This window comes from Rhizophagus irregularis, chromosome 10 (genome assembly GCF_026210795.1).
Source record: "Rhizophagus irregularis chromosome 10, complete sequence".
In the NCBI taxonomy this organism is placed as follows: Eukaryota; Fungi; Glomeromycota; class Glomeromycetes; order Glomerales; family Glomeraceae; genus Rhizophagus; species Rhizophagus irregularis.
This window is the reverse complement of record NC_089438.1, coordinates 4388320-4410256: the sequence shown is the minus strand read 5'-3', so window position 1 is coordinate 4410256 and position 21937 is coordinate 4388320. Positions and strand designations below refer to the sequence as shown.

General features: G+C 27.1%; 7 protein-coding genes across 7 annotated transcripts; 4 read left to right on the top strand and 3 right to left on the bottom strand.

Annotated features, from left to right (window-relative positions):
• Nucleotides 1–2915: 2915 nt before the first annotated feature.
• OCT59_002412 (uncharacterized protein) lies at nt 2916–3746 on the top strand (the record flags this gene model as incomplete). Its single annotated transcript, XM_066144489.1, has 1 exon — nt 2916–3746. The coding sequence occupies one exon, from the start codon at nt 2916–2918 to the stop codon at nt 3744–3746; it is 831 nt and encodes a 276-aa protein (XP_065995648.1).
• A 90-nt stretch (nt 3747–3836) lies between these two features.
• Nucleotides 3837–5252, top strand: OCT59_002411 (uncharacterized protein; the record flags this gene model as incomplete). The annotated part of the gene is made up of 1 exon (XM_066144488.1): nt 3837–5252. The coding sequence occupies one exon, from the start codon at nt 3837–3839 to the stop codon at nt 5250–5252; it is 1416 nt and encodes a 471-aa protein (XP_065995647.1).
• Nucleotides 5253–5464: 212 nt separating this feature from the next.
• OCT59_002410 (uncharacterized protein) lies at nt 5465–7268 on the bottom strand (the record flags this gene model as incomplete). The annotated part of the gene is made up of 7 exons (XM_066144487.1): nt 5465–5932; nt 5992–6119; nt 6186–6419; nt 6486–6570; nt 6631–6888; nt 6962–7145; nt 7264–7268. 7 exons carry the CDS (start codon nt 7266–7268, stop codon nt 5465–5467), a joined length of 1362 nt encoding a protein of 453 aa, XP_065995646.1.
• Nucleotides 7269–9649: 2381 nt separating this feature from the next.
• On the top strand, nt 9650–9928 carry OCT59_002409 (uncharacterized protein; the record flags this gene model as incomplete). Its single annotated transcript, XM_066144486.1, has 1 exon — nt 9650–9928. One exon carries the CDS (start codon nt 9650–9652, stop codon nt 9926–9928), a length of 279 nt encoding a protein of 92 aa, XP_065995645.1.
• A 2961-nt stretch (nt 9929–12889) lies between these two features.
• On the top strand, nt 12890–13468 carry OCT59_002408 (uncharacterized protein; the record flags this gene model as incomplete). The annotated part of the gene is made up of 3 exons (XM_066144485.1): nt 12890–12925; nt 13105–13234; nt 13302–13468. 3 exons carry the CDS (start codon nt 12890–12892, stop codon nt 13466–13468), a joined length of 333 nt encoding a protein of 110 aa, XP_065995644.1.
• A 1256-nt stretch (nt 13469–14724) lies between these two features.
• On the bottom strand, nt 14725–15220 carry OCT59_002407 (uncharacterized protein; the record flags this gene model as incomplete). The annotated part of the gene is made up of 2 exons (XM_066144484.1): nt 14725–15007; nt 15093–15220. The coding sequence occupies 2 exons, from the start codon at nt 15218–15220 to the stop codon at nt 14725–14727; spliced, it is 411 nt and encodes a 136-aa protein (XP_065995643.1).
• A 5010-nt stretch (nt 15221–20230) lies between these two features.
• Nucleotides 20231–21007, bottom strand: OCT59_002406 (uncharacterized protein; the record flags this gene model as incomplete). Its single annotated transcript, XM_025328795.1, has 1 exon — nt 20231–21007. One exon carries the CDS (start codon nt 21005–21007, stop codon nt 20231–20233), a length of 777 nt encoding a protein of 258 aa, XP_025165120.1.
• Between the last annotated feature and the right edge of the window lie 930 nt (nt 21008–21937).

The following is a 21937-nucleotide window of genomic DNA, read 5'->3' as shown; positions in this document are numbered from 1 at the left end:
AAATATTCTTCTGTCTAAATAATGTTTAAAATTTCTCAAACGAAGAGTTAATATATCTTTATGTAAAAAATTTTAAAATAAAATATCTTACTTTTAATATTCTTGACTTTATATGTAAAAATATTATTAAAGATGAATGGGATATATAAATATGCATAACGAATTATCAATATTCTATAATGATTACTTTTATTTAAAATGAAAGAGGATATATCCATATGTGGTAAATCGAGATACAACAAATCAGAAATTGTAAAATATCGCTAAATCATTTGCGTTAATTTCCATTACTTTTGTTAACGAAATAAATTATCAAATAAATTTTATGGTTAAAAATCGAATTTTTCCAATTAGAATGTGAGTTAAATACATTGAAAGTTAAAAAGAGTGAAAGTGTATGTAACTTTGCATAATATTTATTTAAGAGAAATTGAGTTTGAAATTGACTCGTGCGATCACTGCGATGGTTTCTCGTTACACGTATAATTTACACCACGTATAGTTTGCCAGTCTGAATTTTGGAAATAATATAATATATTGATAGTATAAATATGACGTAAAAAAAAATCTGATTATTGATCTAAAAGTTTTAGATCATATGAAACTTCTACTTTCACGGTATGAAAATATGTGAGTGGCGGAAATTTACACTTATTTTATAAAAAAATTTTACAAATATTGAAGTGGATTATTTTCACTACTTCAACTAATAATTATTTGAATGGTAATAAATTATTTAATAATATGTTTACTAAAAAAGCAAATTTTACGGTACATGGTTATATTCATTTGTTGAGTTACGTCACGTATCTCATAAATCATGCATAACTGTAAAGCCAAAAATAAATTTCCTGCATGTTTAATTATATAGATATACATTTTAACACATACTAGAAGATTAGTATAAAACTAAACTATGATCTATCAAACCCGAATACCAATATTGAAACCCAATACGACCCGACCTTTTCGTAAGAACAATGGCTGAACAAGGTCGCTATAGTCCAAGATTGTACGGTATAATTATTGGCAAGGCACCGGCACCCATCAAAAAAGATCAACTCCGTTTTTACAAAATATAGTAAGAACTAAATTATTTTTTTTTTTCATGTCTGCTATGTACTGTAGTATTCTCCGGAAGTACCGGAAGCACATGATCACAAATTAAGTAACCCAATTATGATACTGCACGTGAGTCACTGGTCACGTTAACCAAGTTAAAATCGCATGACATTAGCGTTTGTGCTACTTAAAGGCTAACATAATTCCGGCCAGGATTAAAGACAATTTCTTAAATAATTCCGACCAGAATTAAGATAATTAAAAAGTGGGACAAATTGTCCAGGAACAAAATTAATAAAATATTAATGACACTTTTACTTTTTAAAATAAAATAAGAAACTAGCAAGTTGAACCTAAAAAAATAGATTATCAAGGACTGCCCCAGAGTACCCAGAGTAACCATGAAAAATTTAACAAAGTGGCCGGGGACGAATAGGATTTTTGCTGCTAAAAAATCTCAGATACTTATGAAAAATGATTTTCCATGACATTTATCGGTAAGTTACCAAATTAACAGTTAATGATCAAAATACTCATACCGATGATTAGATAAACATAACCCTAACATGCATAGTTTATCAAACATACATTATTAAGAAATTAAACACATAAAATAAACTAAAAGAAATAAATATAATAGACGGTTTATGTTTTAACATATAGTAAATATAAGTAACAAAAGATAATCTATATAGAAAATAATTTGTCAAAATATTCAATTTAAATACTTTTCTCGTTAGCACCTACTATTTGACAAGTCACAAATTATACTAGGTAAACGAACCCGTTGAAGTCAGTAAATATAAATCACGTTTACAAAAATTGATTTGCAAAAAAGGGGGATACAAATACTGTACAAAAGGAAATGAGCAGGGGTAGTTTTATTCAAAAAGGAATTATGATGTAAGTAGGACCAAGTTATAAAGGGAGATCGACACACATTTACTATTAGCTCTACGCATTTCTTCAGGGCCGGCACTATGTAATACTGGTCGACTTTATCCACAAATGGAAGCGATCTACATGATTTTTGACTCATTCTACCTTTCTATGTATAGCTTGAGTGGATGAAGGAAAATTATATGAGTTGCAGAAAAAATTATTATCTAAAAAAATATAAAATTTTAAATTAGACCCTATAAAAAAATTTTATCCGTTATTTCTGTAAAATTCTGTAAAAATGAGCCTTTCACGGACCCATTCACGGAAAATGTAAATTATTAAATAAATTCCGTGATATTAGGTTATTAATTCCGGAAATATGAGCCTTTTACGGAAAAAAATAAAATGCAAAATACAGATCGACTTCTTATATAGGGAGAAATTTCCTGCATCATGATTGTTTACATTATCAAGTTATAATGTTGAACAAGAACATGCTCATAATCCTATTTTATTTGCTAGTAGAAAGAAAACACTAATTATTTTGGAGCAAAATGCTGATAAAAATGTTTGTAATCTTAATGTGAGTAAATAAACAAGTTTAATTTTGTTATTTTTTTTTTATTATAGAAAAAATTAACATTTATTTATAGCGGATATAGTAAATATATTTGTCACATGTCGTTTTAATTATTTGTCACAAGTGTAATTTCTTAATGCCGTAATGCCGGCCAAAACCACTCCGCTTTAGATGACCAATTGGAAATTGGATGCAGAATTGCAGATCAGTGCATCGGAAATAATACGGACCGAAAAAATTTTTTTTGTTGTAATTTCTACTTTTGGTTAAAATATTTCTTTTAGAAGCTTCATTCATGATAAAATAAAAAATAAAAAAAAAATTTTGTTAAAAAAATTGTCTAGAAAAAAATAAATTTTTTTTTCCAGTAAAACAATTTTTTAAATAACAAATGGAAACTGACTTTAATAAATTAAATATCTCAGATGAAGATACCATTGCAATAGACACCAAAAATTGTTTGTATTGTAATATACCTTTTACTGAAGAATTATGGTGTAAAGAATGTATTAATTCTTTAAAAAAATTAGCAGAAAATGGCAATAAAGAAGCAATGTTTAATTTGGCCAACTGTTATAAGAATGGAGAAGGAACAGAAAAGAATTTAGAAAAAGCCTTTCATTGGTGTCAAAGAGCAGCAGAAAAAGGTCATATTGATGCAATATTTAATTTAGCTGCATGTTATAGAGATGGAGTAGGAACAGAAAAGAATTTAGTAAAAGCCTTTCATTGGTGTCAAAAAGCAGCAGATAAAGATCATATTATTGCAATGTATAGTTTATCCAGTTACTATTATAATGGGAAGGGAACAGAAAAGAATTTAGAAAAAGCCTTTCATTGGTGTCAAAAAGCAGCAGAAAAAGATCATATTGGTGCAATATATAGTTTAGCCAATTGCTATTATAATGGAGAAGGAACAGAAAAGAATTTAGAAAAAGCCTTTCATTGGTATCAAAAAGCAGCAAAAAAAGATCATATTGATGCAATATTTAATTTAGCTGCATGTTACATAAATGGAGAAGGAACAGAAAAGAATTCAGAAAAAGCTTTTCATTGGTATCAAAAAGCAGCAGAAAAAGATCATATTGATGCAATGTGTGATTTAGCCAATTGCTATTATAATGGAGAAGGAACAGAGAAGAATTTAGAAAAAGCATTTCATTGGTGTCAAAAAGCGGCAGAAAAAGATCATATTATTGCAATATATAATTTAGCTTTATAGTATTATGGAAATGGAGAAGGGACAGAAAAGAATTCAGAAAAAGCCTTTCATTGGTTTCAAAAAGCAGCAGAAAAAGATCATATTGATGCAATGTATAGTTTAGCTAATCACTATTATGATGGAGAAGGAACAGAAAAGAATTTAAAAAAAGCCTTTCATTGGTATCAAAAAGCAGCAAAAAAAGATCATATTGATGCAATATTTAATTTAGCTGCATGTTATATAAATGGAGAAGGAACAGAAAAGAATTCAGAAAAAGCTTTTCATTGGTATCAAAAAGCAGCAGAAAAAGATCATATTGATGCAATGTGTGATTTAGCCAATTGCTATTATAATGGAGAAGGAACAGAAAAGAATTTAGAAAAAGCCTTTCATTGGTATCAAAAAGCAGCAAAAAAAGATCATATTGATGCAATATTTAATTTAGCTGCATGTTATATAAATAGAGAAGGAACAGAAAAGAATTCAGAAAAAGCTTTTCATTGGTATCAAAAAGCAGCAGAAAAAGATCATATTGATGCAATGTATAGTTTAGCTGCATGTTATATAAATGGAGAAGGAACAGAAAAGAATTTAGAAAAAGCCTTTCATTGGTATCAAAAAGCAGCAAAAAAAGATCATATTGATGCAATATTTAATTTAGCTGCATGTTATATAAATGGAGAAGGAACAGAAAAGAATTCAGAAAAAGCTTTTCATTGGTATCAAAAAGCAGCAGAAAAAGATCATATTGATGCAATGTGTGATTTAGCCAATTGCTATTATAATGGAGAAGGAACAGAAAAGAATTTAGAAAAAGCCTTTCATTGGTATCAAAAAGCAGCAAAAAAAGATCATATTGATGCAATATTTAATTTAGCTGCATGTTATATAAATGGAGAAGGAACAGAAAAGAATTCAGAAAAAGCTTTTCATTGGTATCAAAAAGCAGCAAAAAAAGATCATATTGATGCAATATTTAATTTAGCTGCATGTTATATAAATGGAGAAGGAACAGAAAAGAATTCAGAAAAAGCTTTTCATTGGTATCAAAAAGCAGCAGAAAAAGATCATATTGATGCAATGTGTGATTTAGCCAATTGCTATTATAATGGAGAAGGAACAGAAAAGAATTCAGAAAAAGCTTTTCATTGGTATCAAAAAGCAGCAGAAAAAGATCATATTGATGCAATGTGTGATTTAGCCAATTGCTATTATAATGGAGAAGGAACAGAAAAAAATTTAGAAAAAGCTTTTTATTGGTGTCAAAAAGCAGCAGAAAAAGATCATATTGATGCAATGTATAGTTCAGCCAATTGCTATTATAATGGAGAAGGAACAGAAAAGAATTTAGAAAAAGCCTTTCATTGGTATCAGAAAGCAGCAGAAAAAGATCATATTGATGCAATATTTAATTTAGCTGCATGTTATAGAAATGGAGAAGGAACAGAAAGGAATTTAGAAAGGGCCTTTTATTGGCATCAAATAGTAATAGAAAGTAACAAAACAAATTCTAAAACCCAGTAAATAGTTTTTGTATAAATTTGTACCGAATATATATTAAAATATACAACATATAAGGATGAGCCCGTTTGGCACGAAATTTGAATTGATTTGTTCTGAATTAATTCCGAATTCATTCTAATTTTAACTATATTTATGCCAAATATGTTATAAATCTATTCTGATATTGAGCCATCTATAAGCCAAATATTTGCCAATAAATGTACCAAATTTATTTATATTTGCTTAATAGTATGTAATACATAAAATATGATATCTACAATTATTATAGGATACATAGTATGTAATTTAGCATATTTTATATTTACTAAAATATAATCAATTCCTTTTCTTTGGAAGGCCCCTTTGTACTTTTTGTTTGTTGGTAGAATTAACACTTGTTGTACTTGTAGTCTTAATTCGAGTGGAATGGCGGGTTCTTTATTTTTTAAGATCATTATTCGCACTTGTAGACTCAATTTGTGTAGAATTACTCCTTTTTCTTTACATTTACTGGTTGGATCAACAAGCTTATTGTCAGAAGAATTATTGGTCGGAGTGATGGAAGAATCTTCAGGATTTTTTCTTTTTAAAGAAATTTCGTCATTTTTATCATCATCTTGAATATCAATGATTTTGTTAGACAAATGAGAATTTTCTTTTGGGATGTCTTGTTCTGATTGTAAATATAGATTTAGAAGTATCTAAAAATATAATTTCAGTTATCATATAATAATAAATATTTTTATTACAAATGATTTACAATTAAAATTTGCTTACTTAAAGTAAATACTTCATTAACTTTATGTTTGTTGTTTCTTGCTTTAATAAGCATTTTTTTCTGTTTATTCATAAGTTCTTCAATTTGCTGAGTAATATCTTGAAGTTCATCTATTATGTAATAAAATTTAGTATTTTTAATAATAAATGTAATAAAACATAAGTTAATAAACTTACTTGTAGTCATATTGTTAGATTCCAATTTGGGATCATCTTGTTCAGCGTCATTTTTATGATCAGAATGTAGTGTTTCTATTGAAGTAAAGTCACCAGAATTATTTTGTGATTCTTCAACATCACTTGTATGATTATTGTATGAAGTAGATTCTAATTCCATGGAATTTCTAGATTTCTTATGTTTTCTAGATTTTTGAGTTTTAGAAGATTTATCAGGTTCTTTATTATATTCCCCTAATTTAAAAAAAAGTTAGTTATTATTATTTGAATATCTAATAAAAAGTTATTATTAAAACTTACTATAATTATTAACCCATCTTCTAATCATTTCTCTAAGAGCCCAATCGCCCATAGTTTGAGGAAAACGCTCATTTTGATCCTTAAACTGGAATGATATTTTAACAAATAGACTTTAATATAATTTTTTTATACACTTGTTTATTACCTTGCGAATTGTTTTATTAATAAGCTTTGTTTCAATATCCTTAAACATCATAGTTTTAGCAACTTCTGATAAATATTCTTCACATAAATGACGAAGTAATTCCCAAAAATTGAAATAAGTTAAATATTGTACAATAAATAAAGGTATTATTATTAAGAATAAAAGGAAAAGTACCACATATCCATTCCACGTCATTTTTCTAATATGAAGTGTTCTTGGAATATCATAATAGTTTTTGCCTTTTTCCTTTGATATAGGCTAAAAATTTAAAGAAAATAAATTAAAATAGCAAAAAAATTATAATTATATTGAGTTGTTTAATTAATATGACCTGTTCAGGATCTGATGAAAACCATTCTGGCTCTTTTCCTTCACGTTTGACAGGTTTATGTATTTTTTTTGAGTCAATGGTAGCATTTTGTATTTTTTTAGTTTTTTTAGGCGTAGTTTGTATAACTTTAGAATTCAAGGACTTTTCATTTAATATTCGCCACTCTTCTTTAAGTTCAGCTATTCTATTAGAAGTTTTTTGTTTAGATATTTGTATTAATGAATTATTTGAAGAATTAGAATCACTAGCTACAGATATAATATCTGAATCTTCAGCTTTTTCAGTTTCTTGAACTCGTTGACCTCATAGTTATTCAAGTTCAAAAAATAATCAATGGCACGATTATTTAGTTTATATATATTAGTATTATAGTCCAAAAAAGTATAATTTTGTATTAATAATCCTCAGTCTTATACATATTAGTATTAGTATATAGTCTAAAAAAGTATATTATTAATCAATTTTGTATTAATAATTCTCAGTCATGTGATTATTAAACAATTATTTCAGGTCAATCCGTACATGGATTATGATCTTTAGCTAAAATTATAGTTCTATTGCGATTTTTTTTAATTTCGTGCCAACATTGTTTTAACTATTATATTAATCCGGATTCATTTATAAAATTATAAAACTAAACAGATTCCTTTAAAAATAAACTAACAAAGACATGTTAGTTATACGTATAATCAACAAAAGTTTTGAAAAATGGACTAGTAATGATACGATATTGATCAGTTCGTAAAAAAGAAACATTAGAATGGGTGCTTTATGATAATTTTTATAAATTAAACAAACATATTGCAAAAGACAGGTTTGGTAAATTGTATGGAAAGTAGATTTATGCTAGATATTACTAAAAAAAATATATATATTCATCATATTAAAATTTTATTGAATAAACATTTTATTAAAACTTGTAGATTAATAAAATGAAAAGTACAGTATTTTGTAATTTATCATTATACATTCCTTTTTAGTGAACATTTACATTTTGGTAAAAAAGTTTCGAATGTTTCATTTTGATGTCATGGCAAAATTGATAAATCATTCTCAATCACGTGTGCAGATTTATTGCCATTACTTTACGGTTATCAAATTCAAAATTTCAAAAAAATATTTGTCTATTGATTGTTTGATCATTATTAAATCATTCATATATAACTAACTAGGTTATTACATATTTTATATTAATTAAAAATTTTAAAAATTTTAAAAATAAAAATGAAAGTAGAATGTAAATGTCAATCATGTAAAAAAGAACCAAATGGGCATAAGGAAGTTTCTCAAGTGCAGAGAAGGAGTAATACAAATTTTATACAAAATTTGTACAAATTACGGTCAAATGATTTTATACGGAATACATAATTAAAATATATGTAAATTTATATGGAATTTATTTTAGAAAATATTTTAAATAAATATGTACATATTATAAATTTGGTATGATTTCATTCTTAGAATATCAATTTTAGTACAAATTTAACGTGATTTAGTAAAATCATTTTATTGATGTGATTTGGATCGGCATAAATTTAATACAAAATAATGATATATTGTATATTTTAGATATATATAGAGTATAAATTTATACGAAAACTATTTACTGGGAAAATAAAGTTGAATTTTGTAATGAATGTAAGCTACCAAATACTGATTACCAATGGTGTCAACAATGTAATACTAAACGATTTCAACAAGATTTTTCAAATTGGACTAGTAAAAATAAATTTATTGATAAATTTATTCAAGAAGCACAAATAAATGCTAAAAATAGTTATGAAATTTTAGAGTGGATACCTTACAATAATTTATCAAGTATTGATCATTATGCTAAAGGAGGATTTAGTGAAATTAATAAAGCTATCTGGTCAGATGGGCCTATTTTTAGTTGGAATTTTGACAAACAACAATGGAATAGACAAACATGTTATGAGATTATTCTTAAAACACTTAATAATTCATCAAGTTTAAATGGTGAATTTCTGGATGAGGTATAGTATTTATATTTAATAGCAAATTTTATTTCCTTGTGCAAAAGTTTAATAATTTTTTTTTATTTCATAGTGGAAATATCATTATAATTGTCAGAAAAAGTCATTTTCGAAATTTATTCAATTTTTTGGAATTACCCAAGATCCAAATAATTTAAATTATATAATAGTAATGAGTTATGCGAAGAAAGGAAGTTTGAGAAAATGTTTATCTGATATAATTAAATTCAAGTGGCAAGAAAAGTTACAATTATTGAAAAAAATAATATTAGGGCTTAAGGTAATCCATGAATCAAATTTAACTCATGGTGATTTTCATGATGGTAATATTTTAATATCAGATAATTACAATGAGTCATTTATTATTGACTTAGGTTTATGCAAACCTATTAGTAATTTACAAGACTCTGATAATAAAGTTAATGAAATTTATGGAGTTTTACCTTACATGGCGCCTGAGATATTAAGAAAAAAACCCTATACTCCAGCAAGTGATATTTATAGCTTTTCGATGATAATGTGGGAATTTACATCAGGAATTCCTCCATTTAACCATGAAGCACATGATCATCATTTTATCTTGAGTGTTTATGAAGGGAAACGTCCTAAAATTATGAAAAATACTCCAAAATGTTATATAGATTTAATGAAAAAATGTTGGGATTTAAATCCTTCCAATAGACCAACCATAATAATGCTTGAAAATATTATATCTGAATGGATTAGATGTATTAATAAATATTATGAAATAAACAGGGATGGAGATTATAAATATGAAGTACATATTATTGATAATCAATTAAAAAATGATATGGAAGAATTTGTAGAGGCAGACAAAGCTTTATTACAAGGACAAGCGAATGCTTATATTATGCAATCACATCCACAAACATATTATACAAGTCGCAAACTTACTGAAATTTTAGTTCAAGAAGAGTCTCAGGGTTTTGATTGTATGATTGAGGATATATAGAAAGCATTATTATTAGTATCCAAAGTATATTCACTAGGTATTTTTTGAATAGATTATAATATAACAATGCCAAATAATCACCTGTTACAGTATTACAAAATTTATGTACAACAGTATGACATCCAAAATTAGGCTTATAATAAATTAAAAACGTTTAAATTTTCAAGGTGACGGATGATTGTATTTTTTACATTTTACAGCATCTTCAAAATGGTTGTTCAACTTTATTCTAATTGTTTATTTTGATGTAAGTCGATTCCTTTGCTTTATGCAAATCCCTTTATAAATATAACTGCTGCTTGGTAATCATGACCTTAATTTTTTGCTTTAATAAAGAAATAATAATATTAATTTGGATGAAGAATACAAACCATTATTTGAATATCCAAAATATTCGAAAGAATATAATTATTCTGTTAGTTTTCGTAATTAATAGTTGTTTTGTAAGATATGATTGTTTAGGTTTATCAATTTCTCGTATGATAGTTTCCAATATTTCATCAATCAATTTTACGTCAAAGTAATAAGATATTTCGTTTTATTTATTTTACAGAGAAGGGTTTAACATTAAATTTAGTTGGCATAGTAATGATAAAATTGAACGAGAATTTTTAAGCAATATAGTGAATGTATATTTAAATTTGCGAAAATTAATAATTAAGCTTCCTCAAATTCATAAAATGTTTTGTTCCCAATAATTTAGTCAATATTACTACTTTTGAAAAGCCTTGTACAATACTTAAATTATTTAAGATAGTGAATTGTTATTTGCACGGCTGGTGACACATCATTAATGATCAAATATTTAAATATTTAGTGAATTGTTATTTGCACGGCTGATGACACATCATTAATGATCAATAATTGAAAATCCAATAATTCTTCTTATTAAAAATATATCAATTTACTGTTCAAATCTTAGTACTTTTTTAAAAATAAGAATTGTTTCCCATTTTGATTTATCAGTGTTACCATGTTTTTAAACATTTAAAAAACAAGCATATTAAAATTTAATATTATTTCAAAAAATTCTGAATTATTTATAAATTTAAAAAATTTAAAAAAATAATATAACTTAGCAAAATTTCTAACGATTTATTAAGGAATTTTTAGAAAATTGTCATAATAAGTTTAAAATAATTCATTTAAATCATATGATTGAGTTAAAATTTCTTAAAATTTTTTAAATTAAGGTAATGATAGTTTAAAAATTCTTGGTATGTAAGGAATTGGAAAGAAAATTGATTAATTTAAATGATGAGGAATCAAAATAATTGAATAGAGTTAAAGCTAAAGAAGTTAAAATAAAAAAATTTAATAGTATACATTGTTTTTATAAAGTTATATAATATTAATATTAAACTGAGAGTTTATAGGGTTAAAATTTAGTTTTAGGGTTGATTTGATTTGTTTACTGTTATTTATTTGCTTATAAATAAAGCCAAAAATTTAAATATCAAAACTAATTTAGATTCAATTGGTGTAACAAAATATAAAGATTTATCAATCTCATCACATTAGTTGAAAATTATGAAGTATTACAACATCATACTAACGATGTTTTCTATTGTGCTATAATAATACTTCTTACAAGGATATAAAATATCATAATATTGTGTAATCATACTTAATATTACGTTAGGATTTATGAAATTTATTGCCGTCTGTAAATTAATTCGTTTTCATTTTGTATTAATAAATACTGAAATATGATATTACTCCTCTTCGAATATTTTATAGTAATTTCTCATAATTAAAATTCAGGTTCGTTATACTGTATTGTTAGAAGAAAAAAAATATGCGCGATAAAAAAAATACATATCCTTAAAGTTATAAATAACCTTGTAGTTTTAATTGCTAGCTTATCATGATAGAATTATAGGTAAAAAAACGCATTAGATGCAATTAGATACAGTACAACAATAGTTCGCAAGAAATTTTGTTGGATTTGTATTAGGATTAGGATCTTTTAAACTCTTCTCTAATTATCTTGTATTTCTTATATTATGAAACTCGAGATATAACAACATCGATTAAAAATAAGTAATCATTTCCAGTCTATGATTATTTTGATTTTACATGACTGATTATTATTTAATGTGTATTTTTAATGCGTTATTCTCATTTAGGTCATATGACTTCAGAAAAGTGTGTTACAACCAAGGGTAAATCTCGTAATAAATATATTGCAGCAAATTTTTTACGCAATTTACACATCAAAAAAAAAAACAAAAAAATAAATAAAATAAAAATATAAAAATCAATAAATAAAATAAAATGAAATGAATGAATGAATTAAATAAGTCACTCTCTGAGTAACGATTTAATACTATCAATATTTAAAATATATGATTCAATAACTTAGAAAAAATTGAAAGAAAAAAGGGTAAAAGTCTCAAATTTGATTTATACAAATAAACCTATTTGGTAACTTTGATTAAAAAGTATGAAGTATGCGAAATATAATTAAAGGAAAAAAAATAATTCAAGCATACAGTATGCAACAAATGAAGTTGTAAATGATATTTTTTTTTTAAAATTAAATAAATATAATCAAAAGGTTAATTAAAGTGTGATTTCTCTATGAATATGATTTTGTTCACTAAAAAAAATTCTAAGAAAAAATATTAAATCGTTTGTAGTATAATGGCTTAATCGCTACTCTAACAAATTTAGATTTTAGATTTAGTAGGATATTGTGTAAAAAAGTTGATTTCTACGATTAAAATATTATGCTATTGCAATGGATGTTGCTCAATAGGCACAAATGACCAGTTCTTATGACCATTCATTGCTAACAAAAAACTTTCAAAAATTTTTTCAGATAAGTACTATGGGTAAGAAGTACTATTAATAATTTATTCTTTATGAACTGATCCCATTTGTGTAGAAGAAGAGGACTCCGAGAAAATATATATATAGGTAATTAGCTCTACGCATCTTCAAGGCCAGAATTGCGCAATGCCACCTGGCATTATCCAAAAAGGAATGATCTACGTATTATTTTGAAAACAAAATCTATTATCGATGTTCCTACAATGAAATAATGTTTTAAGCAATGAAATTAATGTTAGATGTGGATTCAGTTTATTTATTAGTGATGCCTGGCCTTTATTTCGTCCATTACCCATAACTTCTCGTACTTCAAGTAATTTCTTTTTAAATGCTTTTCCAAGCCTCCTGATGTACCATCAAATCATTTAAGATCTCTCGCTTCTGGCGGCGAAATTGAATTATCTCCTGAAACTTTAAAAGCTTCTATAATCACTTCTTATTTCACTTATTTAATGCAAGCTCATTCACAAGGTTGTATTTATCAAAATTCTTTACCTCCATTACTAACCCCATTTTCCGATGATTCATAGTATTTTAGCTAGTTGTGGAAGAAAGGAAGCTCAAACTGAATTGGTTAAAACTATACAAGATTGTGGAGCTTATTTAATGAGTATTATTAATTGTGTATTAGATTTTGCGAAATTAGAAAGTGAAGAACAAGATTACGTTGAAGATCAAATCAATCAAAAAAAAAAAAGAAATTAGGTGAAAAAGACAATGGTAATAAATATTAATAAAATAATTAGGAACTAATTGATTTAGTTAAATTAATAAGTATCTGAAGTTTGTTTCGTGGGTAGTTAGCGCTATATATGTAAATAACTAATTCTGAGAATAAAACCAATGATGATGAAAATTTATTAATGGAGAATAATAATAATTATACTGCTATGTAACACAAGGAGTCCGTGACAATGTAAACCTAAAAGAGTGTCCCTAATAAAATGGTGGAAAGCAAGGAAAAACGTGTTTATGATTTATTACATTCTAATAAATCTCATCACTAAAAGCTGATGATATGATTGACGTTGAACCAAGAGATGCTTTTTGGTGGGTTATGGCCAAAGATGGTGCATTAAAACAATCATTAATAAATGGAAGTTATAAAAATAAAACATTACTTCTTAAAAGAAAAAAAAATCTCGTTAAACTGATTTATAATTTTATTATTTAGATTTTAGATTATCGGGTAAATTTATTGTTTTTTTTTGAATTTGTCTCAACCGTAGTTTATCAGTTATTGAGGATAGGATTGTGCCGCAGTATAATTCTGGATTTTATCCGAATTACACGAAAAATTAGAGCATATCGAAATGTGTAACAATAACATATATAATGGATTGACACAACCCGTAGTTGTTTACCTTGACGATTCTTAACGAACAATACCGGAATTACCAGGATAGGTAGTATTGAGTAAGAATCTCATTGGTATTCGTGTAGTTATACGATATAAGTCATCCGCTTTTCACTTATGACATCATCATCATCAATTTTTTGTTTTTTTTTAAACGTTTAAGCAAATAGTTAAATTGGAACGGTCTTAATTAAACATTATTCGAATTTATTAATATATTTTGTCTTTTTTTATTAATAGGAATTCTATGAAATTACGAAAAAAGGATGTCTTATTTTTTTTTTCAACAAAAAAAATAGTAACGCGTTTATTAATTAAGCAACAAATTAATTTTGATTACATTTTTTTAAACCACCTAGAAAATATTATAAAATATATAATATCCTCTATAACTAAGTTCAATCTAGTCTAAACAATAACTAATACAAAAATTATATAATCTATTCTAAAAACTAAACTAATTTAACTATAGCATGCCAATCTTTTTTGATTGATATTCCTTCTGTAATTCTACCTATCATTCGATCTTTCGTTACTAATTTAAGTTTTTTATTAATGTGTTTATTATCATCATTTTTTTCATTTTTTCCATTTTTTTTATTTTTTAAATTTTTCTCTGTTTTTTCCCTTTTTTATATTTATTATCTGATTCCGTATCATCGTCCTTGTCTTTCGTTGGTATTTCTTTTCTTTTTCTTAAATCCCTTTTCTCCAAACCCCGTTCCTTTTCTAATTCAGCAACAAATTCACACCTTTTTAACCACACCTTTGATCTTACTTTATCGTAACAAAAATTCCATAAATTTTTTAAATCTAAATTATGCTCTTTCTTATTTGTAATTTTGTTAAAATTATCGTTGTAAATAGTTCTTAAACCCTTTTCTTTCCTATTAGAACATGTGATTTTTGATCCATCACTTTAATAAAATTCAACATAATTTCTTTCAAAATATAAATTTCTTGTAATTTTACTTGAATTCATGAATAGAGTTTCTTATGATTTCTTCAACTTCAAATTCGTTGGCTTCGCATACCCAAACATGGTCCCAATCTTCAATATCTTTAATTACATCTAGGACAAATGTCATTAATAATTTCATTTACTTTCCTCTTATATAGAACACTATACGTTGATAGCTCTTTAAAAGATTTTTAATTTAAAAAAGGATGTCTTAATTTCGTGATCTTCATCATTGAAGTAATCAATATAAGGATTGCAGGAGTACAAAATACGACAATTAACATCAAATAAAATCCACACATTAATAACGATAACTAATACAGGATGTGGCATACCACCATCATTTTTATCAATAAGTATGTTTCAACCATTTTCTCAAGAAGTGGTGTTGATGGATTTTAACTAAAACAGTTAGTTTAAAAATGTTGAAAAGTATTAAGAAAAAAATGAACAGTCTAGTGAAAATAGTAATGTTGGAAGTATAAATAATAATAGTAATAGTAATAGTAGTAGTGAAAGAAGTACATAATAACGCACTAATTTATTACTTTTCGTTCTTTTATATCTTGGAACACTTCATACATTTATTTAAAAAAAAATCATTAAATTTTTCATTTATTTATTTTATTTCTAGTTGTAGATTTTTTTTTAATTTCTTTCCATTCTTTTTTTTTTGTATTAAAAAAAAGTTCATCTAAACATTATAATGATGAACATTATCACGCATTATACCTATTGTTATTCATTAAACCCTAAAAATAAGAAAAAAAAAGAATTCTTATAAATTTTACATGAAATAGAGAATATTTTATTATAAAGTAATTATTTAAAAAATAATTGATAAATAAATTAAATATTCAAAACATACAGATAAGCGAATATTGTATAAATTAATTTATTAATTTTAAACCCTCCTTTACTTTTGAATGTAAAATAAATGTGTTTGGTTAGTGAGAGCGTTATATCACCAAAGATGCGGCGTGAAAGATATATAATATATCAATTTGTAACAATCTGTTCATATTAACGATCATTTTGATTCATTTTTATATGTTATTGATTATCGCAAATAAATGGTTGATGTCCGGATATCATTGATGTATCATCGAAGTTGATGTTTAGACATCATTTGACATGATTTCAAAGCCATCAACTGGAATGTTGTCTAGATCATAATTACTATAATTACCATATAGTGAGTTTTTATTTGTAGTAAATTTACTGATTTTCTGGCTGAATTTTTAATTTTTTATAATCATTTCTAATAAATTTAATAATTTTCTGGATCAATTTTATTATTTTCTTTTAATAATCACATGATATTTGTAATTAAAAGCGGGTATATAAAAATCGATCTTTACGTGATCAACATATTAAATGTCTAAACATTAGAGAATATCTCCTACATATACGACATGACGCCTAGGCGTTTTCCAACATAATGTCTGTACATCATTATTCATAATTCCATAATAATATGAAAAAAGAATAACATCATAATATTTAATTAGAAATTCACAATATAATAAATTGGTTTTGTGATACACTATATAATTTTTAAGTTCAAAAATAAATTACAAAGATCGGAGTGAATAGAATGTAACGTGATTTTCAGAACAGCTTAATTTTAAAAAGTTCATTCCCCTGATATTTCATAACAAGTTTTAGTATAGCGTGTTTCGTTTTTGTAATTCGTACTGCTTACAGTAGCTGGTAGTTCCGGTGATCCGGTCTTGTTTAACATGTCTTTCACTTTTCCTCAATCTTTTTTTTTTTTCACTTTGTATTTTTTTAAAGAAATTTTTTTTACCCAATTTACTAATAATTCACAGTATTCCACGGAGATGTCTATAGTGTTTAATTTCCTATATTAGCGAAAGTTTTAACATTTCCTACTATTAAACTGCGCAGAGAAAAAAAAATTTTCGCAAAACCTTCTGATAGTCTAATACAACTAAAAGATAAAGCTGTTTCAACGCAAAGAATGAGAAAAAATATGAAAGGTGTATGGAAATAGAATATTGTGAAGTATGAGATATTTATACAGTTTCAAGTGTGTTATGTGTGACTAGTAATAAATCTGTTTGACGACTATGACTGGAAGTTCGATATATAGTTTCAAGACACGCTATATACAGAATGATACTATCTGTCCATTAACATTTTGTGATAGTTTGCGCTGTACACTTATTTTTGTTACTAAGCAATATGACCTAGAACCCTTTCAACCATACCTCCCATGTTCTCATTGTTCTACACGACAACTATCGGCTTTGATAGTTTGAATTCAGTCTGTCTTGATCGTCGAGTGAGCATTCTATAAAGTACCACTTTCCGCATCTGTGACAATTCTAAATACCTTACCCATAAACACACCATCTCGTTTACCTTACGCTTATGGTTTAATAAAGCGGACTCGAGTTGTACGGCATTCTGAGCAATACTCTTGTAAAAATTTTCGTCCTTTACCTCTGTCACGCCAACTGTTTTTGCTGTTTGGAGTAAATCAATTGCGAAATCGACTGGTCCGTGTCTATTGGGTCCCGTGATGTTTTTTCTGGTCGAAGCTCACTCAAACTTCTTTTCATACAAATTCACCACGGCGACAAGGTAGGAGCACACATATTGCGATTTCGCTGCTACGTCTCCATTGATCGGAATCGACTTGAGACGGGCGTTCAGCTCAGCTGTGTTTAAGTATTGCCTTGGAAGAATCCTCTTCCAGTTCTTTATACTCGCAAGTGAAAGGTGGGAACACAGATAATGAGGGATCGTCTGATCCATGAAGCTGACACACCTTCGGGAACGACCAATCTTAAAATGGTTTTGGGAGCGTTTCAATGAACACGGTAAACTTGAGATTGTTCTTTGATATGAAAATGTGGAGCATATCACGAAGGCACTGATCGTTTCACTCTACGTATGTGTTCTTTGAGGCCATTGAGGGTCGCATGCTCGATATTCACTGTCCACTTGAAGCGTTAACGACAACGTCGAATGCTGTAAAGCAACAACCGAGTTAGTAGAAATTCCATAACCTAATAATTTCGTTTACCTCAGGTAAGGAAAAAATACGTACTACGGACAGACTTATTAAGTGACTCGCGATTCGGTTAAGTAATTCCTGTTCACGGATCGAAGTGGCGTTCGACACGGGTGGTTCAATTTGACATTAATATACTCTTCAGCAGGTGGGTCAGGGAAGTAATTCAAAATTTTTCTTATGGTAATGAGCACCTCGTTATTTTTGAGTGAGAGATACTGCTTAAGAGATCGGCACGATCGCTAGGAATTTCCACCTTCCATAACTTGAGCTTGTCTGCGTCCACACCAAAAGTCATTTTGCTTTTTGCTTTTATAGCTCCTTGAGGTGGCTAACCAATTTTTCCCTATACATATCGACAACGAAAGCATTTGCAGTCGTGTTTCCTTTGACGATACAGGGTAACGTGATAGACATTTTCGGTTTATATAGAATTTTTTTTGAAATTTTATTGGCTAAACCAACGTACGTAAGGACAAGAGTGAAAAAATTTTATTTGCGGAAAAAAAATACCAAGTGGTACTATATGTGAGAAATTCCTGTTGCACAGACCGATCATCTATTTTGTCTCACAAGAGTACTGTACACAGCAGAGCTACTCCGGATTTATATGGATCGGAGCAAAGTTACGGGTAATCATGCGACCCCAACCCGACCCGTCAACACTATGAGTGGAAAAAAAAGAGCTTATCATTAAATAAATTATTGCATCAATATTTTAAAATATTTTTTTTTTAATTTCTCTCTTTATTGAAAATCATCAAGAAGATATACAAATGCTACATTTCTCAACGATGTAGGCGTAAAAAAATAAATAATGATTGGAGAAGTTAATAGAATATAACCACCTTCAAAAGCCAGAAATACGAGTTTTTGATCAAGAATATTGAATTGTTTGAATTAAAAGATAATAGAATAGGTAGAATAATAAAGTAAAAGGTATTATATATATATATATATATATAAGCACTACATATTAAGCCACATACTAATATAAACTTTGCTGAAAACGAAATCGGGACTATAATAGCCCATTTAACATAGTAGGCGTATATGATTAAATTAAACATAACAATATGTATTTAATATAGAAATGTACAGTAAATTCATATAAATGATATAAAGTAACCGTATAAATGATTTAAATAATAGAAAGTATCCTTGTGACAAATTTGTAATAAATTCATTATTGTTTGCATTAAACATACCATATTGTAAATTAATAATAAATATATATTAAACTCAAAATAAATGATAATCGTATAGTAAATATACGTAAACTTATGCTATTCTATTAAAAAAGAAACTTGAAAATGAAGTTATTGTAATCTTATCCGAGTCCCAATCATGCTCCAAAATAGAAGGAAATTTTAATAACATTATCCGAAAATAAAATAGACCTAAATTAATAAAGAGAAACCACTAAATGATTTATACATTAATTCGTTCGTGAAGAGTCAGCCAAATCAATCGCTTGCCTTTAGGCTAAAATGACTAAAAAATCAATTAACATTTAATTAACATTATCAACATTTATTCATATAAAATTAAAAGTTTATAAAAATTTATTTGCCCAGTTTATGCTACTAATATAATATTATAATGAGAAAAACAAATAAAAAATAAAAAAAAGTAAATTACTCAAATTACAAACTAAGAAATTTGAAGAAAATCTCATCAAGTCTTAGTGATTAAATAATTTATGATAAGAAAAAAAAATCAGGAGTAATAATGCTATCTAATTTATATCCTAAATCTTCTGGCTGTAACGTGATTTTCCGAACAGCTTATTTTTAAAAAATTCATAGTGGAAGTTCCATGATATTTCATAACAGTCAGTGATCATCTTCTAAATTCATAAGTAAAAGATGGCTTAGTTATAACGTTATTTTCATTCATTTTAAAAGAAAGATCCAAGCTTATCTAGCTTGAGCCAGGAAGAACTGAACAATATGTAATGTTCTCTTTGATTTGCTTGTTACGCTGTTTTTAACACGTGTACAATAGACAAGTATTGAAAAATTGAAGCAATAAAGAATAAATTCTTCTATTTAATACAATTATTTGTACAAGCAAGCAAGAAGCAAGTCAAAGTAATTCTTAAAATTATTTGCGCCAAATACTAATGGCTTTAAGAGCCTTTAGCAACGGAACTTTGTATATCTTCATGTCTTCTGATAGCGGACCATTTAGTTGTGCTTTTGTCTGTTCTAACGTTTGATAACTTTTGTGGAATAAATCATAATTATGATACTTTAATTTGTGTAATAATATAAAATCATCAGTTGACATTTCGATATGATCATGTAAAAAAGCCCCCAGTTTTTCAATTGAATTACGTTCATAATCCGTTAAACCAATGCCACTCACGAGAAAATCAATAGCATGCTCCGCATCAACCCATTGTTTCTTTCCGAATCGCGTTGATAATAAATTGATGAATATTCTTACCCAACCCATATAGTCGGCTAGGGGATGGGGATTTGTTTGATATATTTGAAATATATCTTCTTCTAGCTTATTTAGGCGAGTATTTTGATCTATTACTTTATTTACGAAGGATATAATTTTTTTCGTGAGCCTTGTTTGTTCTTCCAACATCTCATAAGTTTTTGTTATGCTAACTCTCATTTTTCCTACGTTTGATACAAATTCGTTTATCTGTTGATCATTATTAATATGGGATACAGTTTCTTTCGTGAGTGTTTGTTCTTCTACCATCTCGTAAGTATTTGTTATGTTATCACTCATTATCTGTTGATCATTAATATTGTTTGACATGTCCACCAGAAAATCTTCACTTATCCACTTCTGAGATTCGATTTGATTGTCCAATACAACACATTTCTCTTCAAAATTTAATACTTCTCGAAAATTATCCATCTGTTTAGCAATAAGAGATAATACTTTTAAAAGATAAAGCCGTTTCAATATAAAGAATGAAAAAAAATTATGAAATAAAATTATAAAAATTATGCGAAATAGAATATTGTGATATTTATATAGTATCAAGCGTGTTATATATGACTAATAATAAATCTGTTTTGACAATTTATGACTGGAAGTTCGATATATTAATATTGGATAGTGACACTTCGTGTGCAATTAGTCAATTAATGACTTATCGCCATAATCTCATCATTGTGAAACTGACCACCACTCTCCCAATGTTTAATGGGAAATAATAATATTATAAATATTATAGTACGTGGGCAATATCACATGGATCAAAATTAAAATAAATTGTATCTGGCTGATCATTACGGCAGAACATACTATCACGGGATCATTAAAAAAAATAAATGGGAGCCATACGAGACTGGAAGCTGAGCCCTAAAAAAAATCGTATAAAAACTTTATAAAAAACGTATCCAATTTTTTTATAGGGCCTAGGAAATTGACCAAGGTAAAACTTTCCGTTAGAGTTTGAGAAAATTTTCTAATGTCTTGGTCGATTGGACCTATCGAGTCCCACAGCGGAGTCATAAGCACGTCAGATAAAAAAAACTGGATACGTTTTTTAAATAACATATCATGAGGGAATACGGAAAAATGCACAATTCCGTATCACAAAAACGTATCATTTGCACGATTTTATCACAGAATTTACACTGATTTGGTTACTGAATTTACATGGTTTAGTCACAAATTTATAATGATTTAGTCACTGAATTTACTGCTTAAATTACTATTATTTACTAGTACTTTATTAAATAAAATACAAATAAAGTAAAATACAAATATGAAAAATCCATTCCCTTCCAAAAATCTTTCTTAAAATAAAAATACCATGCATACCAATGTATCTATAAG